Consider the following 24393-nt stretch of genomic DNA (forward strand, 5'->3'; position numbering starts at 1 on the left):
GGTCTCGTCAAGGTGCGTCGTTGACCTTGCACTGTTGGATCGTGAATTCTCTTGTTGTGCTGCTTGCCTTTTTTGAAATCTCTGTAAATGAAAACTAAAGGGGTTGATATGTGCGAGTTAATGACGCGCCTTATCAACACATTGTGTTGGAGTTCACTGCTTGTTTTTTTTTTTTTTTTTTTTTTTTTTTTTTTTTTTTTTTTTTTTTTTTTTTTATTGAGTGTTTAGTGGCTTCTATTCCTTTAGGAATCTACAGCCATCTATAGGCACTATTTATTGTCCGAAGACATCAGGGAGTTTGGTAGACATCCATGCTCGGGCTTACAAATTTTCACGGATTAAGGCCGAGCGCATTCTGCTTACAGATCCACTCGTCAGTTCCATGAAAATTTGTCGCCACCACCGGGATTCGAACCCGGGACCTATTGACCTAGAGTCAGACGCGCTAACCACTAGGCCAACCTGGCCGGCAACCTCAAACTTGCTTGCTGATAACAGCCATCTTGTTTGTTTATTTACGGCTCTAAGAGCATCGTGTCAGCCTATTCGCTCGCGACCAATGAAAAACCGGAACAGAAATGGCCATACTCTGTCTATAAAGGTACTCTATCCACTCCAACCGCAACCACCATCCACACATAGGTAAAAGATGTGTTAGCGGTGAGTAGATCTCTGATTATTTCTGATTCCCAAAAAATCTACAATTTTAAACCCGGGGCTATCGGAACTAATGAGGCAGTCGGCTGCTTCGGATAATGCGAAGATTACTGCCAGCTCAATTTGATTGTTAGTAGCAACCTCCTCATTCAGTTTTTACAGTTAAATTGTGCAATCGGTCTCTGCAAACGAAAACTTCGGTTATTTGTTGTGAGAGAGCTTCAGTGCACCATATGAACCGAAGACTTTTTCTCAGAATTCAAAAGCATGCCGAGAATCTTAAGAATTTCTTATGAGAGTCACAAGATAGATTGAATAAATTAGGCGCAACTTTGATGATACTCCTTCCAGTTCAGACTTTTCAACATTTAAAGATTTGATAATTTTCGTGTTATAGCTACGTTTTTGTGTTGGGTGTTTCAAAAAATCAAAATAACCTCTAAATTTTTTTTGCGACGTGCATTGTATTGTGTTTTTAGCCTTTTTTCTACTGTTTTTTTGTCTCATCCTAATTTTTTTTTCTTCCAGCATTTTTTCCTATCCTTTTCTTATTTTTTTTACCGTTTGAAATAGAAGCAATAATACGGTTAAGCATTCTCAGTAGGTAACATGGTCCCATGTTTATTCATCTTGAGGACAGCTATAAAAAAATCTACCAATAAAATAATGAGGGAATGAATCAAAACGATTCGAGGTATGACGTCCTCGAGCGATACCAAAAAGGTACGGGCAAAAATCGGTGCCAACGTACACAGTTTTCCATCGCTCTGGAAAGCAGGTTGATGGGAGCAGCTTTGAAAAACGTTTACATCGTAGCAATCTTTACGAGAAGCAAGTTGACATCAAGGACCGAGCATTTCAATGTAAACGGCTTTTCGCGACAGCCTTCAGGGTCACATCAGCGACTCGTCCACCGGATTTCAATCCCGTTTTTTTTCTCACGCACAATCAATTAGCACCGCGGTCGCGAATCGCGGAAAGAGAGGGCCCCCGACGGGCGAGAGGGGGTTGTAAGGGGAGGGGAGGGCCTCCCGGATCATGATTTATGCGTCGAGAATCGAGGCTGCCGGCGAAATGATGCGACACTAACGGCTGTGAAACGACTTGGAGACGTGGACGGACGAGAAACCACGACGATGAATCCGAGCTCGAGTGAAGCGGTGGCCGGCGACGAAAATTTGATGGAACTGTCGGCTGTCGTTTTGGCCGAGCGCCAAAGCTCCAGGATCGGATTCCAGGAAGCATTTGAAATGGACCGTTAAAAATCCCATTTTCCCAACCCCGGGAGATTGCCACCGGGATGCCCGTCAACACGTATTAGTAGCGAGAGGGAAGCACAGATTTTAAAAAAAAAAAAAAAAAAAAATCAATTTTAATCTGTTATACCTACGAATTGAAGGGACAGAGAGTCAGAGGGGCTAAATTGCATTATATTGATTTTAAGTTTTACCTGCGATAACTTATATTTTCCTAACAATTAAGGAGTGCATGTTTTAGGTCGAAAATTTAAGAGAACTTTTCGCCGAATAAGGTGGTATTTCTCAGACTTCAAGAGAAATTTTTGCTACCATTTGCAGTAAATTATCAACATTTTCAAAAGAAACTTGAAAAGCTGCAATTCAGTGAATACCCTCTGGCTCACCATTCATTGATATTAATAGATGATTCTGTGAAGATAATGCTTGAAATCGTCTTTTCATTTGTATGCAAAATGCATTATTTGATTCAAACGAGGAGGAAACCAACCAATCCCAGTGCTGGGAACGAAACTGCAATGTTATTTTATTTGGCCATATACAAGGGATGATAAGCTTATACATCTGAAATTTTGGGGTTAAAAATTCAGATGTAGTCCTTTAAAACAACTTGGATTAAACTTCAGCCTCTATACTAGTTTTTAATAATTACGCACGTTGCAATTTGTTGGGAATTTTAGATTGGTTTCCTCCGGTTAAAATCAATAAAAAATGAGATAAAATTGAAACTTACCATGTGAGTTTTGCCTCGACATGTAGTCTTCTTTACACATAAATCTATTATTTTCTAAAACATAAAGCTCCTCGCCGGTAGACAGCTGCTTCCGACAGTGCATACACGTAAAACAATTTAAATGAAACACCTTTTCCCGAGCTTTTCTAACTAAGTCGTTGGGAGGAATCCCTTCGCCGCAACCACCGCACTTCGTGCCGTAACGCCTGAAACACAAAGAAAAACAACTCATGAGTGAAGTGAATTTTATTTTCGTTAAGTTTATCTTTTTTGACCTATATTTATTATATTTTTAAGCAATTTTGACTAAATGATAAGTGGACTGCATCTCGCAAATTATTAGGAACTGCAATTTCTGACTCAGCTTAAAAACAACGCATACGTATCATTAGTTCCCTTATGAACATAATTGTTTTACAGATGATCCAAAAATTTTAGTTCTTGGTTGCAAAATTTAGTTGAAGAAAAATTCTCTAAAAAGTTGAAAGAAATAAAGGGCTTGGAGGACAAGGCGCATAAGTGTAGTTTTCGCTATTTCGAAAAATACGTGTTTGAAGTTTCAGTATTACACGGATTCTGAAGGCGGAAAGAAAGTTTGAACTGACTTTTTAAAACATGCTTAAAAATCGGAATTTGCAGCAAATTTTTCACCAAATATGCATTTTGACTAGTTTTTCTCAAAATAATTAATTTCTCAATTTTTTTCAAAAACTACGGTTATGCGACTTGTCCTCCAATCCCTTCAAATGTACTAACATCCATTCCCAAGAAATTGCGGTTTTTAAAAGAAAAGTTTTCAACACCTGAGAGGCGATACGGCTGTTTTCTTGAGCACGGCAGTATGTGCGCGTAACACTGCATGCGTTGAGATGCAGGACTCGGCACGCATGCGCAGAAACGAAGTTGCATCGTGGCTCCGGAGCCCGGCCTCGTAAAAGCATTAACAACTGCGTGGAACTTTGCAATTGCCACCGGGTTGCGCAAAAATGAGTGATGTAAATCAATTTGATCTACGCGCCGGGGCCCATTGTCATTCCTGCACGGGTTATTATTCAGACGTCTCCGCAACTGCACATGCAGTAGCGCCCTTCGGGCCATTGTCATGGAAACGAGGATGAAGGGATGCATGATGCATCGGTGCAGTCTCGCAAAATAAACTCCGTCACTCGTCAAAGTCAGCGTGCCCTCAGGATTCGAATATTTCAGCGGGAACTCTGCGAATTCCGCTGAGCCCGGGTTTTAGATGGTTGGCACTGGATTGTAGATGAAGATAGGCTTACGTTAAAGGTGTAGATTCCTACTTGGAATGCTTTGGCTGAAGAAATGAAAGAGCTTCCTGAAATTTCTGAGGATTATGGTGCGTGAGGGTTTTTTTTTTTTTTTTTCATATATTGTAACGATGCGCATGCAGACCGTCCCAGGGGGATTTTTTGTCCGTAAGATAGATTTTTCAGTGACGCGATTTTTGTTAAGTTCAGCCAAGAGTAAAAAAATATAAGAGTTGTAAGCTTTGTATTTCATTTTGGAGATAGACAGAGGGCAACTGTTTCAAGTAAGTGATAAATTATGAGTTGAAAAACTAAGAACTGCATTTCATTATCCTCTGTGGCACTATGCAAAATACGTATTTAAGTAACTGAATGTTTTAAAGTTAATTTTAAAAAAAATCAACTTCCTTGGTCAAGCCTCCAACTTTATTTACTACGGAGAATGCACGTTCTGATTTTGAGACTTTTTAATTGCTTTGATTATTGTATCTTATGCGATGTCCGGCTCAAGGGATGACCGTCGAAACATTGTCAACGTGAGATTGAACCATATCTCATCACTGGACACTGGACAGTCCCTGATGCGTCAGATATATCTTTCAAGCGATAACTATACAAACACAGCCGTCATGGGACTGCATACGCACAATTTTGAAGGTAATTTGAGCTCGCAAATTTGCAAATAAGTACACGTACGCACCAGCATCGATTAATCTTCATGTGTTCCTCCAACCCACGAATGTTTTAATTAGAAACGAAACATATTCCGATGGCCAAGGAACAACATTGCGCTTAGCAAAAAATTGACAATTTAACTGGCCAGGGAAAAATCTTCGCCATTTTTGTGTTATGAGGCTAAATTTTGCTAGTTTTTCATAGGACGCGGCATTTGCAAAAAAACTACGGTCATCAGCTTACGCATTTGATGGTGAGGAATGCAGCAAAGTCGCTGACTCACTTTCGCTGAAATAGTCAGTTAAACATTTTTTCATTCGCCCTCAAACTCCAAAATTCTTCGTTACGAATTCCTCGATTTGATGGATCACCAGGTGGGAATTTCAGACTCGCTGTGCGCATTTTCCCAGTAACTATCTCACCGGTAGGACTTCTGTACGCGGGTTGAAAATCATAGTTGGAATGGGATCCCGGCGAGGTGTTAACAGATCCGAATGCCCATCCGCGAGGATACGAGCGCCGAATCGCCTGCGGCTGCGGCTAATGTTGATGAGCTCTCCGCACACGAACGGAGCCTACTGAATAATGATAGTAATAAAAGCACGAGGCGCAAGAAGAGCGCTCCGTCGCGTTGGGGGAGGAGGAGAAGAATAATAAAAAAACACCGGGAGGGGGTCGGGGCCGGGGGAAAAGGGCAGCGCCGCGCGGGGAATTGAATATATTCGGGGATAAATAATTACCGCTCTCGAGTTTTGAGGAGTGATAGACAAAAGTAAGTTATCTGCCCCTCGGTGGGGGGGGGGAGGGGCGGAAGAAGCCGTCGCGGAGTGCACCGCCCCGCCGGAATTCGAGTGAAAAGAAAAGGCACCCGCGAAGCACGGAAACAAAATGGCGGCGCGTTCTTTTATAGATTTTATTTTCTCAAGTCGCGGGCGGCCCTCGGCGAACTCCCCTTTTTTCAGTTACCATATCGCAGGGGCTTAGGGAGTAACCCCAACCCCGTCTGAAAAAGCAGATAAGCCCGTCTTCTTCTCCCCGTCTTGCGAGTCGCGACCCTTAGCCCTTGCCCGTCTGCCGGGGCGTTCGTCTTTATTTTTCCTTTGCCTCGCTCGCCCTATGTCTCTTCTTCGGCTCTCTTCTTTTTTTCTTAAACGTTTATCTCTGGTTTAGCCTTTGCCTCCTCCCTTCAAAAGGGCGACTGCCCCATCACTTTGGTGCCGATGGATACAAGTCGTGTGAGCTCCGTGTAATTTATTTGCACGATGCTCCGATTTCGCTTTTAATTTTTTGTCAGCGGAACTATTTCACTGTTCCTCCATCATTTTCTTTTGTTTTTTTCTTATATTATTTTAAACTAAGGCCCTTGAACGCTTCGCAGTTTAACCTCCCGTATAGCTACGCGTTAATCTAACGCTCTTTTGTTATAGAAAAAGGTATAAGGCATTTTAGTAAAAAGGCCCAAAGCAGTTTACGCCCATTCTGCAGCAAACGTGTACTCTGAAACCTTACGACATCACCTATTCAAAACCACTCAGTTGTTGCAAGGCCAGGGGCACATAATCGAGAAGGACGCGTCAAATATATTTTGCGGGAAAAACTTTTTTCGGGTAAAAAAATGTATGGGTCTTTATTTTGTAGAGGCTCTTTCTCGTTGGGCTATTTTCCAGTTGTTTAAAATTTTTGCTTCGACGACAATCAAAACTATTTCTGCTCGAATTAAGTTAATTTTCCCCCATGTATACGTACTATCATTTGGACTGCATTTTGCAATCTGGACCTATAAATTCTGGCTCTTCTGGAAAAACACTTATGTGTATAGGGAAACTAATAGCACATACGTTGTTTTTAAACCGGGCCAGTATTTATAGTTCCAAATTGCAAAATGCAGTCCATTTAAAGTTCGACTTCTGACTTCGTATGCGAAGAATGCCAATGGCTCCACGTTCGGTCAAAATTGTAATTTATTTCTCTTTTCTTTTTTTTAATTTTTAAAGAATTTTTTTTTAAATCAATTATCTATGCATCGTAACGAGATGCGACATCAAGGAAGAAAAAAAAACGATGGCAACGAAAAATATCTCACCGCCATCGTGGAGCTTTTCCTCTATATTCTAAGACCCGACGGATGCACTTCACTTCCGCAGAGGTGCCAAGAAACAAGTGAGTATTTACCTATCGTCCGATTTATTCAATTAGGTGTGAGCAATTTGAATAGGTACCCTATTCGTCTGTCTTCATTACCTACCTCCGGACATAATAACTTCCTCTTCAAGATGAAGATAGCGCCGAACTGCGATGGGCTCGCTGCGTCCGGGCGGGGTCGCATCCGGTATCGCGCAATTAAATCCTCCCGAAATCTTTTTTACATATTTAACGTTTGGCTTCCGAGGGAGCCGCTCCAGTTTATTCGGCCGTCAAATTAACGTCCACAAAATTTAACGCATGTGACGCCTCTTTCCCAAACGGGGCTTCTCCGTCCTAGCTCCACGTGCCGATGCCGCTCAAAATTGTTTCACGTGTTTTCATTTTTTGAGGATGGGCTTTGCTGTCGTGCTAAGGTAAAATAAAATGCTGTGTGAACCTTCAGGCATTGCCAAATTTTCTTTGATAAAGGACGAATTTATCGGGAAATTTGTAAATGTTTTCCTTACAATTTTTCTACGTTATCGACTTAATCCAAAATATCTGAAACTTTCATGGGAAGATATTTTTGAATGAGTGAAGAAAATACATAAAGAATCTCGAGGAAAGTAATTGGTAAGGTTCCTTTTGAAAAATAAAATAGCATTGGAGATTTGCATGCAGCTGATATGATAAAATTGTTTGAAATGTTGAACTCCGTTATTTTCATACATCCTCATTTCACGAAAACGAAAACAAAAAGAGAGGGAAGGAAAAACCGCAAATGACCCATTTTCACGTCGGAAACCTCATGGCAAACGTCGATTTCTTTATAGATAGAACATATCTATAAACTCGGTTTTACTTCCCTGCTGGCTTGTTTGGTTTTGATTGATTGAACGAGGGCTGTTCCATTTTTTTCAAAGGATCACGAGAGGGGTAAACTTGTAGGATAGGGTGCGAATCAATTTTCACATTTATCGCAATCAATCACGCAATACTGTTGGCGCCGTCGTCGCGCGATCGGTTGATTGTAAAGCACGTGTTTGACTTGGTTTTTGCTTAAATTTCTTCATTATTGTGGAAGCGCTCATTCATGAACATTCTTATGGCCACCTTGGTTTGATATTGGAACTTGAAGACTGGCAGTGACATTTTTTGTGTTAGAAAGTTGGTTGCCCTTGAGTGCTCCATATTTCGTACCTTCTCTATAGGAACTCTACTTTAAAGTTTAAACAGTTTTTCTCAACTTTTTGCTAATATCTTCAAGACTCAACAATTTTGTGCAACTTACCTACTCATTCAGGCGGGAAAACCGACATTAGTCGGCCGCAGGTATGTTCGCGGGCGCCGTAAAAGCCCGACGCAACCGCCGAGGAAAGGAGTGGTCGCACTTTTAATATCGGCCACACTGCACCGTGGTGCACACCGTGCATCTAGCCCGCAACGCGCGCCCTTTTTACTGCCAGGCCACGGGAGACCGTAGTTCGTTCATTTCGGGATGAGCCACCCGCCGCACGGGGGTATTCGCTGAGCGGGGCTCAAGTTGAGATGCACTTACGGTCGTCTCCCGGAGCGCGGCAGTATATCGCTATGTCAGGGCTCGGCGCGGCGGCAAATGGCAGAAACCGCAAAGCTGCTGCAATCAAACTTGGGGGAAAAAACTCAAATAAAAAGCAGCGACGCGAGGTAAAATGAAAAGACGAGCGGAGGCCTGGGACTATCTGCGGTTTTTAGAAGCGCATTGGAAATTCGAAAGTGTAGGAAGCGGGCACGGGGTAAACTGGCGGTCCGCGCCGCCCAGTGATTTCGAACCACGCGCTGCGGTCCACGCTCCAGCATCACGTTCAATCTCCTTTTCTATGCTTCTTGTAACCTTTTTTTCGGTTTCCATCATGGAGGTGGTGGACAAGAGATAGCAAGACTATTGTCGATTGTATGTTCGTAGCATGGCTAGATCAACAAAATGCAATTGGTTTGACGCGAAATGGTCTTGTTCGGGCACCATTCATGTTGCTGCGACTCAATTTTGTGTTAATTCGATATTGACGCTAATTTTGAGTATAAAACGTCCAGCTAATCTGAAAATTGCGTTAAATCAACAAAAATTGTTCTCAAATAGATATTTTTGAGTCAAACCTAAGAAATATATGGCGTTATGCGTTAAGCACCATTCTTATGATTTTATATTAAAGAGTAAAATTTCCAAGAATCTAGCTAAATATAGTATTTCTAAAATTTTGAATGAAAAATTGTGTGCATCGTTTCAATCCGGACCTTGACTGATAACATAATTTTCTCAATCTTGGGTTTTTTTCCTCGGCATGGCACTGCTGGAAAGCTGACACGCTAGCGCGAGAAGTAGTTGACGTTACGTTCTGCACTTTCCAGAGTTGCCGATTCTCAAATAATCCCCCAAATATTTACGTAAGTCGAGGCAACACAAGTAGCATTATCGTGCAACGTGGCAGCTGGGTTGCCTTCCCAAGCACCTGATAAACGTGTCACCGCGTTTTTCGCATCGGAAAACGCGGAATGAGAAGCGTTACGATGCAAATTAAGATCGCGCGCGGGTAAATTAACTTTTCGCAAGGTTCCCGCCGTCATATCTCTCTGCGCTTCTAGAAGCTTAACGGCTTCTCCGGGTGAGGTTACGGCCGATGCAAATGCGGAAAACAGCCCAACTCACGCTTTGTGGTGGTGAATAATTTTCGCTGCGCTCCGGAGTGCATTATGACCGAATTTTCGTGGAAAAATACCATGCAACTTGGTTTATTTCAGTCGCTGCAGTTAGGCAAGTGAGACTCACTGGGCCTGTTGCAAACTTTAGCTACAGCCAAAATAAGAGTTATTAAAATATATATTTGTACAAATTTTATTTTTGAACTGTGTTACCTATATATCTAAAGTGTGTTTAAAAATGTTAAACTTCTTCGATGTGCTCATCATGATTTTTGGACCAATTTCTGTGAGAAATAATTGTTCTGTTTGCTCTAGCTGAAGTTGGCGACAGGCCCATTTCTGGGCCGTCTTATAGCAAACTGCAAAAAGTCTTTAAAATTGCATGAAACAGATCAGAAAAGAGAGTTGGTTGCTCCATAATTTGCAATATGAGTACATTGGCCTCAGCTATTAGCTTACATATGAAAGAACACAAAGTTTTGTAAGTATTCAAGTTATATTTCGTACGAAAAAAGCGAAAACAATCGTGGCATGTGTAGTCAAGGGAGATGACGTCACAGTCGTGCTGTTTTGGCTCGAGATCACTGATTGAAGGATGAAAATTACCATCCAACAAGCAATGAGAACCAAACGCACAAAGATCTGCCGCAATCTCGTAAAATGAGTAACCGAGGTGAAGGAACTTTTTCGGCAATAAAACGTGTTTGGAGCACAGAGCTCTGACCATCTGGAAGTGCGACTTGTGTGCGACTTGTTAGTGACGGTTCAAAACGCCGAAGATTTCACCCTAAATAAAAGGGTGACAAAACATATCTGCGGTGCCGTAAAAATTGAGTGTTCTCAGTCTCACCGAGCCAGATCTCAGATGTTGTCCGCACTCTCAAAACAATATATTTTCGGCAACCGGCCGTGGGCTGCAATTCGGACCAAATCACCCACGCTAAATTAAATTACGGCTACCGACTTCTGTTCAAAGAGACTTGATCGTTTTCAATCCCGTAAGGCGAGGCGGCCCTTTTTGCTTTCAGAACAAACAAACGAGTAAAAAAGCCGCTTGAGCATCAAGATGCAACCCGTTTTTTTACGAGCAAGGACTTCTTTTTCACGTCACCGATCTGTGTTACGACAACCACGCGAGTTGATCTTTGACGAAAGCCGAAGTTTTCGGGAGTCTTAAAGGCACAGATATTAAGCTATCAATGGAAGCTTTTAAAAATCAGGGGTTGTCGAATCTCTTTCTTAAAAAAAAATTGCGCGCACACAACAGGGGACAAAATAGAAGGAAAAGTGCGCGCTGCATCGCCGACGTTTCAACATTCGAGAACAAGTTGACATTTTTGAACTTTAGTTCTGGAACTTGATTTAAATGGATGAGTCTCACAAAATAGAGATAGTCGTTTATTGAGAATAGCTAAAAGTAAAATAAATGTGTTCCAGCACCAAGTTTCTACTATTCTATTATAGAAGATCACTTTAAGAAAACGGCAGTGCAAACCAAGATTCCCTCAAAAAATGGTCTTACCAGTGATGTGCGAGCAATCAGTGAACAATGTATGATTGACCGATGAGACTATTTTGAAGAAAAAACGCAAGCAGCGCGGAACTTACGTGGTTGATGATACCTACCGTGTTTTTGAAAATACGAAATTCATGACAATAGCAGCCGTAAAATCTTAAAATTTGGACAGGTTTTACTGGACTTCATTTTCCAAATTAGGAAGTACAGTATCTGGCTCATCGCCGAAAACACGTAAGTGCATAGGATAACAAATGGTGCATAAGTTGTTTCTGAATCGAGCGAGAAATTCTAGTTCCCGATTGCAAAACAAAGTTCAATTATTTCTTAGTTCTACACATTAGAATCAACTACCTATCAGAGTGATTCTGAGAGACACGCACGCGATAGATTATCAGTAATCATACTATTGGTATTATCGATATAAGACCTTCGAATGCTTAAAAACAGAGAAAATGAATACGTAATAAGGAAAGGATGCAAGGCCAGTAAAAATAGAAATACAAAACAGAATGAATACTGCGCAGAGCGAGGAAAAAAGCAGATTCGTAACCATGTTAAGGAGGTAAAAGAAGAGAAGCTCGTAAACCATGTATGAGTACCACGGGAAATTACTCACTACCTTCAAAGTGCTAATAATATGCAAAAGAATTCTTTTGTCGCTCCTTCAAGAGAAAAGAATTAGGCGCACCAACACATTACTCGCTTCTACCCATTCTAACACCTTCGGCGGAATATTTATCTCGTCAATTTTTCCACAATAAATCTAACTGCATGTTCCACCCTCAGTCTTTTCTAACTTTTCCGCTCGGTTATTTCGAGTCTCTCTCATAAATTATGATGTTATGAAACATTCATCGACTAAGAGCTGGCTCAAAATTTAGGAAAATAGTACATTTTAACGTTTGATAATATATAGAAATAATAATTGAAAGTATATTTTTACACCTATGAAAAGCGATCATTTTTTCTTATTCATTGAAAAGCGCTTGAGTAAAGAATTCATGTATGTTTTTTTTCTGCCTTTATTTTTTTTAGGGCAACGAGTTGCAGGCACTCACAGGTTAGACAGAATAATGAATGTAGAAGCGAAATTGAACAATTTATTAAATATTTGTGCCCACAATTGTTGCATTTTGGTAGGCGTAAAAGTACAGGGAGTTTTTACCTATTATTGGTCTTTATTTTTTCATTAGTGCCTGGGAAACAAAACCCTGAGAGTCATAGAAAGTATGATTACAATAATCGGTTTGAAAGTTACCCTAGGTCAGTTTGAAAATCATATTCAAAGTGAAGAATAAAAGAGGAATGCGCTTGGTTGGAAAGTTAGAATTTACCATCAAAATGTTACTAATTTTGGGACATCTCTTTGGAATTTGTTGCAACTCCTTCAAAAGTTAAATTTGCAATACATTTGCAAGCTTTCGATGAGCAAAATTGATTCACGTCTTCCAAAATACCCATGCATTCAGACGGAAGCATTCATGTTCTGAAGTCCAACGGCTCTCCACAATCCTCACCCTTTAAACACCTCGACCCCATCCAAAAGGCGGGATATAAGATTGTCCCTCCCAGATAATATCACCGTGAACCCTTGACGATTGGTGTCGGGGCGATAAAAGGTGTCTCTATCCGAAGCGCAGGTGAGAAAACATGGTCGATCACTTTTTTCGTTTCGCTGCCCCCTCCTCGAGCCCCTTTTCCTTTTTTTATTCGTATCACCGGGCTATTGTTTTCTGAAGCGTGGTTTTAATCGCGGCGCAGGAACCACTGGCGAGAGGCTCCGTCGGTTCGGGCGCCCAATCGGCTCCGTGGCGGGACCCATTGGTGAAATGCACGTATACATAATGCATTTTGCTGAGTAACCCGAGGTCGTTAAGCCCGGCCAAGTCTGGGAGCCGATTTAATTGGTCGGGGTAACCATTGTTTGAACTTTGGGAAGGAAGTATGGTTTTCTTGCCGCGCCTCGGCCCACAGATATCTTCCTTCGACTCCTCATCTTTTGTTTGCATCGAAACGCAGCCCGAGATCCCCCCTCGCGACATTGCCATGTCATGGTGATAAATTGGGATTTTCGAGGGTTTCAGGGGGAGATTTGGCAGCGGTGTCTCCCTTAATTATCGAGACGTTTTCCCGCCTCCTTCTCCATTTTTCACATCCAGCCCGGGTGAGCAGTGAGCACTGACGATTGCATCTGGGACTGCGCGGTTCGCGTCGCGGTCATCCGTAAAGAGGCGGAGACTTAGACCTGCAGTCGGGAACCGGTCGCGGCTCGGAACGCAGGAATGAATGAGTGATGGAGAAGCATGATGGTTCGAAATTTGGACGAATAACCTTGGAATATGAATTTGAAAATTCTTACCGCCAAAGGAAAACTGCGAAGAAGGGCGTGTCATTTTCATTTGCGTGCGAGGGAAACATTGATTTCCAAAGAAATCTGGGTGTGATCTTTTATTATTTTAATATCTACATTTATTATCAGTCATAGAGACTTTGATTTTAACAAAAGAGCTAAAATTAGAATCGTCTGGTGGATTTTTTAATAATTTCCTACGTAGCAAGATTAATTAAGATAACTGGAGCACACATCCTTAAATTGATAATTATGTTGAAGGGTGTTTTTGGCCCACTCCAAAAATCGAAGGCGAGATAGAAATATGCAATTCATGTGCATATTTTTCGTGTTAAATTCACATATTCTTCATGTTGAGTCCGAATATACGACTAATAGCGTCATTGAAACTGTAAATTTTTGACACAAGGTTGATTTTAGAATATTGTCGAGGCATGTGCTCATGTGCTCTGTGCTGCTTATTACGCTATCAACACAGTGGAACACAAAGCAACTTAAAGCACATCAACAGGGCCGTTCTTTGCCACCAATCCAATTGTTTCAGAATTAAATCCGTTTTAATAACTGAAGTCCTTACAAATGTGTGTAACCTTGTGTTATATGTGCCATGTTAACAAAGAGTTGGTGTTCATCGGACATGTGAATTCCTGAAAGTGTTCCAGCACGCGTGCGGGAATTGAGTGCAGTATGCATGTTTGTATATTCAGAAAACTGTATGCCAGGAAAAGCATGTTTCAGATCACAATTCCTTTTCTGCTCAAACGTTAATCTACTCAAAATGACGGATTGTATGATCGAAATAGGTATATAATTTTTCCTCCCCTGTACTTCGTCGGTGCACACCCGAGAACGCTGATTCCTGAGATCAGAGGAAACACTGCTGGATTCCCGAGGGTGACTTTGGCGCTACAAGTGGCTGTCAGCGCGTGATCTGTAAAATATTTCGACTCCGATAACGTCTTACGGAGGCAGGTGTGGAATGAAGACATGGAGGACGGCGGCGGTGGTGGCGTGGTGGCGTGGCGTGGCGTCGGTTGTGCCACTGGGGGCGTTGGTCGAGGCGAATCGCGACGACTGCCAATCGATTCGCTCCGTGCGGCCTGCGCCAAGCCACGCCGGATGGACGCCGGTCCCGGTCGCCCGACCAGGCCGCTCCGAGTCACAGACCCGGAGCCGGGAGCCGATCAGCGCCGAGCTGGAGGTCACCGGGAGGCGGAGGAACCGTCTTCGTCTTCGTCTCCGTCTCCGCGTCGTCGACGACGTCAACGTCCTGACGTAATTGCCACCGGCCCAGGATAATGATTTCATTCTCCGCGTCCAACCGTCGCGGCGCCACTGTCCACCTTCGTCGTCACCTCTCAGAGGGCAGTATGCTTGGTCGTTCCTGAAAAAGCTCCTTCGGGAGGCTCTGATGTGTGGTTTACACTTTGATTGAGATTTGAAGAGGTTAAACGACACTCTAAGTTTTTGTCGGAATACCAGAAGACGCTAGTTTTACAAAAAATCTAGTAAAATGCAGAAGTTTAACTTTGGAGGCATTTCCTGAGAAGGGATCACGATGATCTACCACCGCAAAGAATATAATGTACAATACGGAAGATATTGCAAGTACAGTAAATATTAATATAGGCCCCTACATATCTAGAAGTGTTTCAAAATGATGGAATGGAGTCTTTTCTAATGTGCTATGGTTTTTTATCGGGGGCAAATCATTGTGATCTTGCAAGGGTCTAATTTCAAAGTTAAACCGTTAAATTTTACTTGAATGTGGTAAAAATTGTCCTTTTAATGATGCATCATCAAAATTGTCAGTAATCCTAATTACCCCCTTATTTAAATTATTTGGGACCCCCCTAGATTAAGTTGCTGTTTAAAGGACGGCTATACGAATATGGCCTTCCGTTTAGTCTAAATTATTGTCATATCAGAAGTTTTTCATGGTAAGATTTTTCATAAATCTCTTAAACGCCACCAGTGAACATTACCCGCGGTGTTTCATCCTTTTTCCTCATTTTTAGGGATGATACTTTTGATCCCCGTAAATAAAATCACTGTACCGCTGAACAGTCTTTACGATTTTTAAGGTACATCTGTAGCCATACCTTCAACATTTTTTTGTAATAAAGATGCTACGTTTTCGGTTCGTCATTGCGGCAACGACTCAGAGCGGCAGTGGTCGGAGTTCGTCCCGATTCGCGCGAGCGACCAATCGGCCGTGTCTCTACGGTCCTCCCGATTCGCGGCCGCGCCGCACGCCTCCACCGACGCCGCGCGCCGCGACGCGGGTCCGTGCCCGTGCCGTCACATTTTCACGCTTCCGCTTTCCAAATTTTTTTCCGCTCCTTCCCGAGGAGTTTTTTCCATCGCCGCGCTCGAAATGTGTGCTTCCTCCAGAGGTTTTTTTTTTCAACGCTCGGTGCGGCGCGACCGGCGACCGTGCCGGGAAGAGACGCCTAGTGAACCGGCACCGAAGAGAGGAGAAGAGGCCGGTAAAAAATGCGACATTTACGTGGAGACCCGCACTCCCGTGTTAAGGAGAAACGCCGTATGAGCCTTTAGACGTTGCCAGATTCAGCCGTGCTAAGGAAAAACGCCGTATGAACATTCGAGAGTTGCCAAATTTCTCCGGATAAAACAAGTATTTTTGAGGAAAGTCCCGCATGCACTGAAAACAAATTCTCGGCGTTTTTACCAAGGACCGTTGGTACCTTTACCATCTCACTTTTTTTTACCAATTATTGGTAATTTTACCAAGACAGACTGGTAAGCTTACCTAACAACCGGTGTTTTTACTGTTTTTTTTCAGGTAAGAATACCACTTTTAATGGTAATCAATTCCCGGTAACTTTGCCATTTTATCTCGGTAATTCTACCACAGTCGATAAAAAATATTGGCGTTTATACCAAGGTGCAGTAAAATTACCGAGAAAGTTCAATAATTTTACCGAGATTTCTCTGTAAAATTACCAATTACATGAATGGTAATTTTACCAAGAAAAAACTGGGATCAAATAGAACCCTGAATTCTTGGTAATTTTACCCTTTTCTTAGTAAATACACCGAGATTTTTTTTCAGTGTATGTGGACGTGTTTCTATCACATGGAAATGTGCATTGTGTTGTGAGCCTTGTGATGCATATATTCTTATGGGTATCAAGGCTCATTATTTCATGCACATAGTTCCATTTGATAGAAATAGTCCATTTTTCCGTGAAATTTCGGGATATGTTGAATCAAGTTGCGAACAAAATTATTTGAAAAAATCGACAAAAAGGTTCCAGTAAATTCTGTTTTTAGGACAGATAATCTGGCAACGTCTAAAGGCTCACACGGCGTTTTTCCTTAGCACGGCAGATTTGTTTCGTTAAAAACGGAATTTACTGGAAAATTGCTGAATATTTCCCCCGAATTTTTCAGATTATTTTGTTCGCACCTTGATCTAATATAGCCGAAAATCTTACGGAGAAATATGTATAACTTTCCTGAAAAATACATGTTTTTTTCCAGAGAAATAAGGCAACGCTTGAATGTTCATACGCCGTTCTTCTTTAGCACGACAACACGCGCGGCCGGGCTCGAAGATCCAGCTCGGTAAAAGTTGCGACCATAAAAACAAAACTCGACGCTCGTGCGTGGTTTTTTGTCGTCGGAGATCAAGTTCTCTTCAAAACGTTGTTTTTGCCGTCGTCGTCGTCATTGTCGTCAGCTTACAAGGAAAATGACGTATCGTGGCTATGAACTAACGTCATATTTTCCACTCAATCCGACCGTTTTCAACGAAAAAGACGCTTTAACTCTTTTAACTTTTTTATAGTTTTGATGATTCTGACATCTTCGACCGTTTGAATAGTGCCTACTTTGACTGTTTTGATAGACATTAGAACCGTGAATCATGCGAGTAGTTTTGTTGCCTTCGAAAGCTTAGACGCCTTTGACAGGTCCCACTTTTTTTTACCGTTGTGACCGTTTTGGTAGGTTACAAAAACAACAAGAGACCAAAGACGGTTTGGAAAGGAACAGCAAAAGAAAGGTTCGTTTCGTAACAAAAGAAGAGGAGGACTTTCAGGTTAAGCTATTTCGACTCGACCACTTTAATTGGAACAACGCGTTTTTTTTAAGTTCCACGAGACGGTATGTTTCGTAGAAAATACCCAGTTCCGTAGAAACGTTTTGCAAAAAAACAAAAATGTTCAAGATAAAAGTGAATAAATTGCTGAGAAATTCGTTCATATTAGATCAATCAAAAATTTCGGTTAGATCAGCGAAATTTATAATTTTTTTTCCGATGGATGAAAAATGTTGCGTTGATCAAAAACAACAGCCGTTGTGGTGGCCATTGTCGTGGATATTTTGGTTTCAATGCATCCGCGGTTGTTCTAGATCCAGAGGCGACAGCTCGGATTATGACGCGAAGGCCTTAAAGAGGATTTACGGGAACGCATCGCGCATGTTTTCGTAAGACGCCCTAAAAAGAGCTCAAAATATTTTCCTGGGCTCTAAAAAGCTGTTTAAAACCGGGAGGTGGGCACCGGTAGACGAGTGACACTAAAACCGTTTAATGATAATGCGCATTTTAGTGTTTGTCGACCCGCTTGAATAAGCGTGACTTGACGCCTATTATCAAGTTTAGACACCCCTGTTTTAATTTCACCCAACCCTACTTAAGATCACCCGTTCGTTGATCTCGGTTAATGTATTCCAGGCTCGGTAGTGTTTTCGTTATTGTGGGCTGTAGTGTGCTCCTCTAAATTTTTGGACTTCTGCAGACGTAACTCACGGAAAATGATACATAGATCTAGTGAGGCTATATTTTCAACAGAACACTTTATTTTTAAGTTCCGTCGAAAAATTCGATTTTGAGACTTAGACGGATAACTCCCTTCAGTAGAATCTTTTTGAGAATAAATTCAGTGGCGTGGCGTGAATTGCGATATATCGATTGTTATGCCATATAAACCTATGGAAAAGGATCGATAAACAGGGTGTTCGCAGCGAACACCTTAATAATCGATACTTTACCATAGGTTTAAATGGCATAACAATCGATTTATCGCAATTCACGCCCCGCCACTGAATAAATTGCATGAGGCAATCGTAGTTCGTTGTCTCCTCATAAAAGAACGTAATTACATTTCGATGTTACCAAATTTCCCCTCACATATTGCATTTTCACCGAGAGACGTTTCGGCATTTCTAAATGAAAATCTCACTGATTTTTCCTCTAATCTCTCGCGACGATCAAAATAATTTTGAACAAAAATTGCACAGGTACAATCTTGTAAAAATTGAATTGTTTTAACCCATTTTGCAAATTACGTTGCTTCTCGTGGGAAACGAAAAATTGCGTCAACGTCTCTATTTTTTACGAGTACATAACAGGTAGCATTTTGTCCGAAATTGTTGCGTGTGATGAAAGGAAAAATCAGTGAAACTTTTAGATCGAAATTCTGTGCAGTTTTTAGCTAAAAAGATCATCTGCTCAGTGAAATTTTCGGTGTACTTAAAAGTTATACGTTCAGTCGTCTAGGTGAACGACGAAATGGATCACGTAATTATGATGTCATGAGAAGAACCTCTCACGAGGTTGGATGAGAGTATACTCCAGGCTTTTTTTGACCTTCTGGAGTCAAAGTAGGGGAAAAAGTGCAATTAATTGCCGGCATTTAATGATGTTTACAATCGTTGCGGAGTGATTGCCTCATTTCAATTTTCGGTGCGTGGCCTCTCTGCTGCAATAGGGAAACTTCCTCGATAACTCATTATTTTTGGCCTTTTTTCCTCACTTATTCCTTATCAATGCAAAAGGGAAAAAAATGCAATTAAGTGCCGTTTAACACTTAGTTTAGTGATGCTTACAATCGTCATAGATTGATTGCTTCATTTCAGCTTTTACGCCGTAACCTCGCTTTCTCCAAACTTTTAAGGGAAAATCTCGGAATAACTCATCATTTTGAACGAGTTTAAATGAACGAGTGTGATCAGAAATTACCTAGCAACACCAAACGTTGCCTAGTTTATTCTTATGATTTATTACTTTTCTACTAGAAAATTAAGTAAGATGGTTAAGTAATTTATCTAGAGAGATCATCATTTTGAGCATCTTAGGCTATTAATGTTTTTACAAAGAGCACCTTTCTGAAATTTCGTAAATAGATTCTTCATAATCTGAGGAAAATTCAGGAAAAATTTCATTTCATGGTATTATATCGTTTAGCTCTCCATTAAAAATTGAAATATGAGAGAAAGTTGGGCAACATGAAATGTAGTTATGATGGTGTTGGCTAAAATTATCCGATTTGGCCATTTTTTTCACCTCCCAATCAAAACAGGGAAAAAGTAGAAAATCAAATGCCGGTAAGCACATCATTTAGCATTTACAATCGTCATAGAGTGATTGCTTCATTAAATCTTTTCATCGCTCCTCCAACTTAAAAACGTATCTGATTTTCACCGAGCCCCACAAAGCATGGAGCTTTATGGACAACAGGGTTCACGTGACAATCGAGATACGTCAGAGGAGCGACGCTATAGTCCGCGACCTTTCTATGATAGTACTTTCAGGAGCTTTCTGGCTAAATTGAAAAGGCGGGTGGTGCGAGATGGGTTACGTAGCCATTGCGGATTTGGTTCGTGGTTTTTTGAGCGTTCCCCGTGTCTGCGTCGGGCGCGGAGCTTTCGTCGCGCACTCCGCCGCTGAAATTTTCGAATTTGCGGTTCGCTGGAAACGGGACGTTTTCTTGCGTCCGCTTCGTTTCGGTGGCTTTGAAGTGGCTTCATCGGCGACTCCGTCGACTCGGCGAGCCGTTCGCTGGCCTACTTGGAAAGGCTCCCAGCTTATCTGTGCGAAATTGAAAATTATGCAAACGCGCCGACTTGGCCATCTCACAGTTTCTAGCCCGCGCTCATGAATAATCCGCAACTCCTCGAAAAAGCGAAAAGGAGCTGAGGAAGAACGCCGTATGAGCCCACAGACGTTGCCATATGTCCTTCAGTAAAACACTAATTCATCAGAAAAATTGTGAATATTTTTCTTCCAAATTTTCAGACAATTTTGCTTGTAATTTAACCTAAAATATCTGAAAAATTTCAAGGTAGAGTCCCTTTATACACAGAAAATGTGGTGCTGACGACTTTTGTTCATACGGCCCACAGTTTCTTTGTTACACTTACAGAACTTTTCTGTTGTGAGAACAAGAGCACTCTGTTGACCAAAAGTTCTGTAAGTGTAACAAAGAAACTGCCGTATGAACAAAGGTTCTGTCGTCATTTTTTTTCTGTGTACCCCGAGTCAAGACATTTTTTTTTGGGGGGGGGAGTTTTGTGGCTTCTATTCCTTTGTTCAAATTTTTTAGGAATCTACAGCCATCTATAGACACATGAGGTTATTCCGAGCTGAGTAGGATTTGAGAGAGTAGGATTGTAATATTGGACATTTGTAGGATTTTTAGGGAGTTAGGTGGCGAGATAGTAAAAGTAAAGAGACCCCTACACCAGCTTCACGCTAAGAGGCTCGACATAGCGACTAATAAGAAGATGATTGACTGAGCCATGGAAAACATACCAAGTGAACAATCTAAGACATCTTGATTATCAACTGGCCTGGACTGCCCATGGTGTCACAAAAGTGTGCACCCAAACGAACGATATTGAGGGATAAGGATAAGGAATCCTGCGATGTCTGTCATCCAAAAACAACAACATCAACAAAACTGATCAATTAAAAATAAAATGAGATTGGTTGTTGTGAATAATTTCTAAATTTATTTTCATTTTGGACCGATATAAATAACAACTTACTCTTGATAAAGCAGAATTAGGGTAATATTTTCATTATTTTTGTTCACATTCGAGCCACCGCCATCTTGGTGCACTCTTTTGTGACTCCACGAGCGAGAACCAACCAGAATTGGATTTTTTTTAGGCCACTTTCAGCCCGACCAAAATTGAGATGTCGTAACTCTGGGTGTAAAGGGACTCCATTCTAGGGGAATGAAAGGAAACTTTCTTCAAAAATACATGTTTTACCCGGTGAAGTTTGGCAACTCCCGAATGTTCATACGGCGTTTTGTCTGAGCACGGCAGAGATCTGGAGACGTTCCGGCCCGGCTCCGAACCGCGAGGGAGAAAAAATTGTGCGGGTAGAGAAACTGTTTACGACGATGGGTTTTTGAAGCGTTCGCCATTCCTAACGTCGAGGTATAAATTTCAGTTATTGCGGCTGTCCGCGACTTCGATGCAGGCACAGCTCTCAGTTGAATGCATTTAAATCAAAAGGAACTATAGCCAATCTGATGTGAGCCCTCAGGTCCATAAGAACAAATGCATGACAAGACTCATGTCATATTGGATTTAGGTCCTTTTGTTAAATGCGTCCAGCCCTGCTACGAATCGATACGCCAAGATTCTTGATCCCGCAACAGCGCTCTGATACCCGATCCTAAGTACGCGATTCCTACTGCACATTCAGAGGACTCGATTTTTAGTTCCGAATCCGTTATATTCAAATCATTTTTTCTAACGCAATCAGTCAAACTCAAACACGAGGTATTCTAGAGATAGCTCTGACGATATTCAATTGATGTAACCGGGTCAGAAGATCATTTCCTGAAGGAATCCATCAATGGCATTCGAGCTACAACTCTTATTTTTCGCCTGATGAAAACCTTTGAGTAGTTGACCGAGTAAGTTTACCGTAAGGTAAAAATAACACGTTTTGTGTGTTAATTAGATAGCTGGATGCACCGTTCGTCTGTCGTCGTTATTTGATGTGCACAGTGGCAATTCTTGCAAGTTGGAAACACTCCTTTTAGTTATCATTTAATTGCATGTAATGCAATCCAGGTAGAGGCTACCTCACCTAGAATCGATATATGGACGTATTTATGCTAAGAAGAACTATAGCACACGCCATCCTGCCATCCAAATTTAATAAAATTGATGATATATCATTTTACCCACCTACTAAATACCAATATAGCAAAAAAAAATAACTGTAAATAAAAATAAACTTCGCACTAGCTAACACTTAGTTCCTTTTGGCGTAAATACGTCCATATTTTGTCGCTCCACTGACGTAAGGGTGTATCTCGAGTTCCACTTGAGCCGCGGAAAATATAGCGTTTTATGGAGAACAGGGTTCACGTAAAAATTGAGATATGTCCTTACGTCAGAAGGGCGACGGTTTATGATGAATTGACATGCAAGAAAAATAGGACTATCAACTTGCATGAATCGCCACTTTACTGAGAATAAAAATAATGAAAAGTTCAGTTACAAAATGAGAAATGGAAATTTTAAGCCTTCGGTTTATTCTTAAGTTTTTCAGTTTTTCCATCACTTTCAGAGCAAAATTTAACGCCAACTACCCGAAATCAACACAAAATTTGGGTTAGTTTGTGTTTCTTAAAACATGTATAACAACCGAAAATAAGCCAAGGACGCAGATCGTTTAAAAAGGGTACCTGATGAATCAAAAGATTAAGAAAACGGTACTTACTTGTAAAAGTCATTGCGGCAGAAGAGTTTATTCTCCCTGGAAAGACACTTTTCGGAGAGAGTGCAGCCGCAGATGTAACAGCGGACGCAGACAGCGTGCCACGGTCGATCGAGGACGTGACATAGGAATTTGTCCAAAATGGGCTTATCACAACCAGCACAAGTTACAATCATGGCACTGTTCACCGCCGGGCTCCGACCTGTCGAAAACAACAAAAAATATCACTCAAATTTTGGTTCGGAACACGCATGAGCTTTCGACTTTCATCGGTTTCCATGCACGGAAAGTTCATATAAAAATTAAGGAAGCAATCACAGAACATATTTTAATAAAAATAAGATTTAAAAATTTTAAATCGCCGAGAAGAGGCCTTGATCAACCGCTTGAACAACCAATCAATCAATACAAAACCGCTATAACAACAATAATAACAACGCTATATTAACAACCTCCGCTTTGATTTGCCCTGCGTTGATTTCGGTCTTACAAGGGGGCACAACCCCTGACCAATTCGCAGTCCAACCCCCATAAATATTTCGCGCCTCCGCGTATTACGCTTTATTCTCATGATTTACATTGTAGAGTATGATGCGTTAGCGGAAGTTTTGCATTGACCGATACCATGCAAGAAATACAGGAAAATATCTTCTTTTATTTAAGTCAACTTTTGGAACTTTTCGATGAATTTACCTTATTTTGCATGGTATTTTGATAAGAATACATATGATACGATGCATCAATTTTTGTCCAATAGTGATCTATCACATTGTTTACATTTAAAAGGCACAGTTCTGGATGTATTCAATGTAAGAAATACATTAAAATATCTTCTTTATGAGTCAAATTCTGGAACTTTTCGATAACTTTTGTTTATTTTGCATGGTATTTTGATAGGGAAACTCCTGATACAACGCATCAATGTTTGCCCTATCTAGTAATCCACCATATTGCCTACCATTTAAAAGGGGCGATTCTCGACTTTCAATTCGATTTACGTCATGAACATAACCTATCAATTTTTGCCAAGTTGTTAGTTTATTTTCGGAAGTAAGGAAGTAAACAATGCACCCCCCGTGCGAACTACCTAAAACGCGATCGCCGTACAGCACACAATAATTAGACGCGCCTGGCCTGTGTAACTAACCGTCTCCCAACATTATATAAGGACTTACTTTCATATTCCATCAAAGGTTATTTAGTTTCCGATGTACCTCCGAAATTATCCGACGGTGAGAAAGATCGGAGCTCGGTGGCGCTGCGCGTGCGTCGGAAAATAAAGGAGCTGACGGCCCTCCGAAACGAGGCGAAAAAATCGAAAATGGGAAAGTTACGAAAAAGCGGGTGCGTGCGACTGTGATTGACGTTGTCTGATGCGTGTGACAATCGATGTTGTCACCTGCACCGTCGTCGTCGAGAAACGTGATCAACTCCCCCGAAACCGACGCACAGCGGTTCGAGTCGACAGGAGAGATCGGACAAAATTTGGAAACTTTAAACGCTTATAACTCTGTTCATTTAAAACTTTGAGGCTCTAAAAGTGGTTTCATTGGTTTCCTCGTGAAATTTTCTTCCAGAACCACCCCTTGAAATTTAAAATGTGTCGATATCAACATCAAAATTTGCAGTTTTAGTCAAA

The 24393-nt window shown here is 41.4% G+C and overlaps 1 protein-coding gene across 2 annotated transcripts in view; it reads right to left on the bottom strand.

Moving 5' to 3' along the window:
* The window catches only part of Lim1 (LIM homeobox 1), a 106304-nt gene that overhangs the window by 59034 nt on the left and 22877 nt on the right, over window positions 1-24393 (bottom strand). For both annotated transcript variants that reach the window (XM_019056784.2, XM_019056793.2), the window contains exons 2-3: window positions 22758-22956; window positions 2647-2852 (exon numbers count right to left, since the gene is read on the bottom strand). In XM_019056784.2, coding sequence (XP_018912329.2) covers window positions 2647-2852; window positions 22758-22956 — 405 coding nt within the window. The remainder of the gene's footprint in view (window positions 1-2646; window positions 2853-22757; window positions 22957-24393) is intronic.

The sequence above is a fragment of the Bemisia tabaci genome, chromosome 6, assembly GCF_918797505.1.
Source record: "Bemisia tabaci chromosome 6, PGI_BMITA_v3".
In the NCBI taxonomy this organism is placed as follows: Eukaryota; Metazoa; Arthropoda; class Insecta; order Hemiptera; family Aleyrodidae; genus Bemisia; species Bemisia tabaci.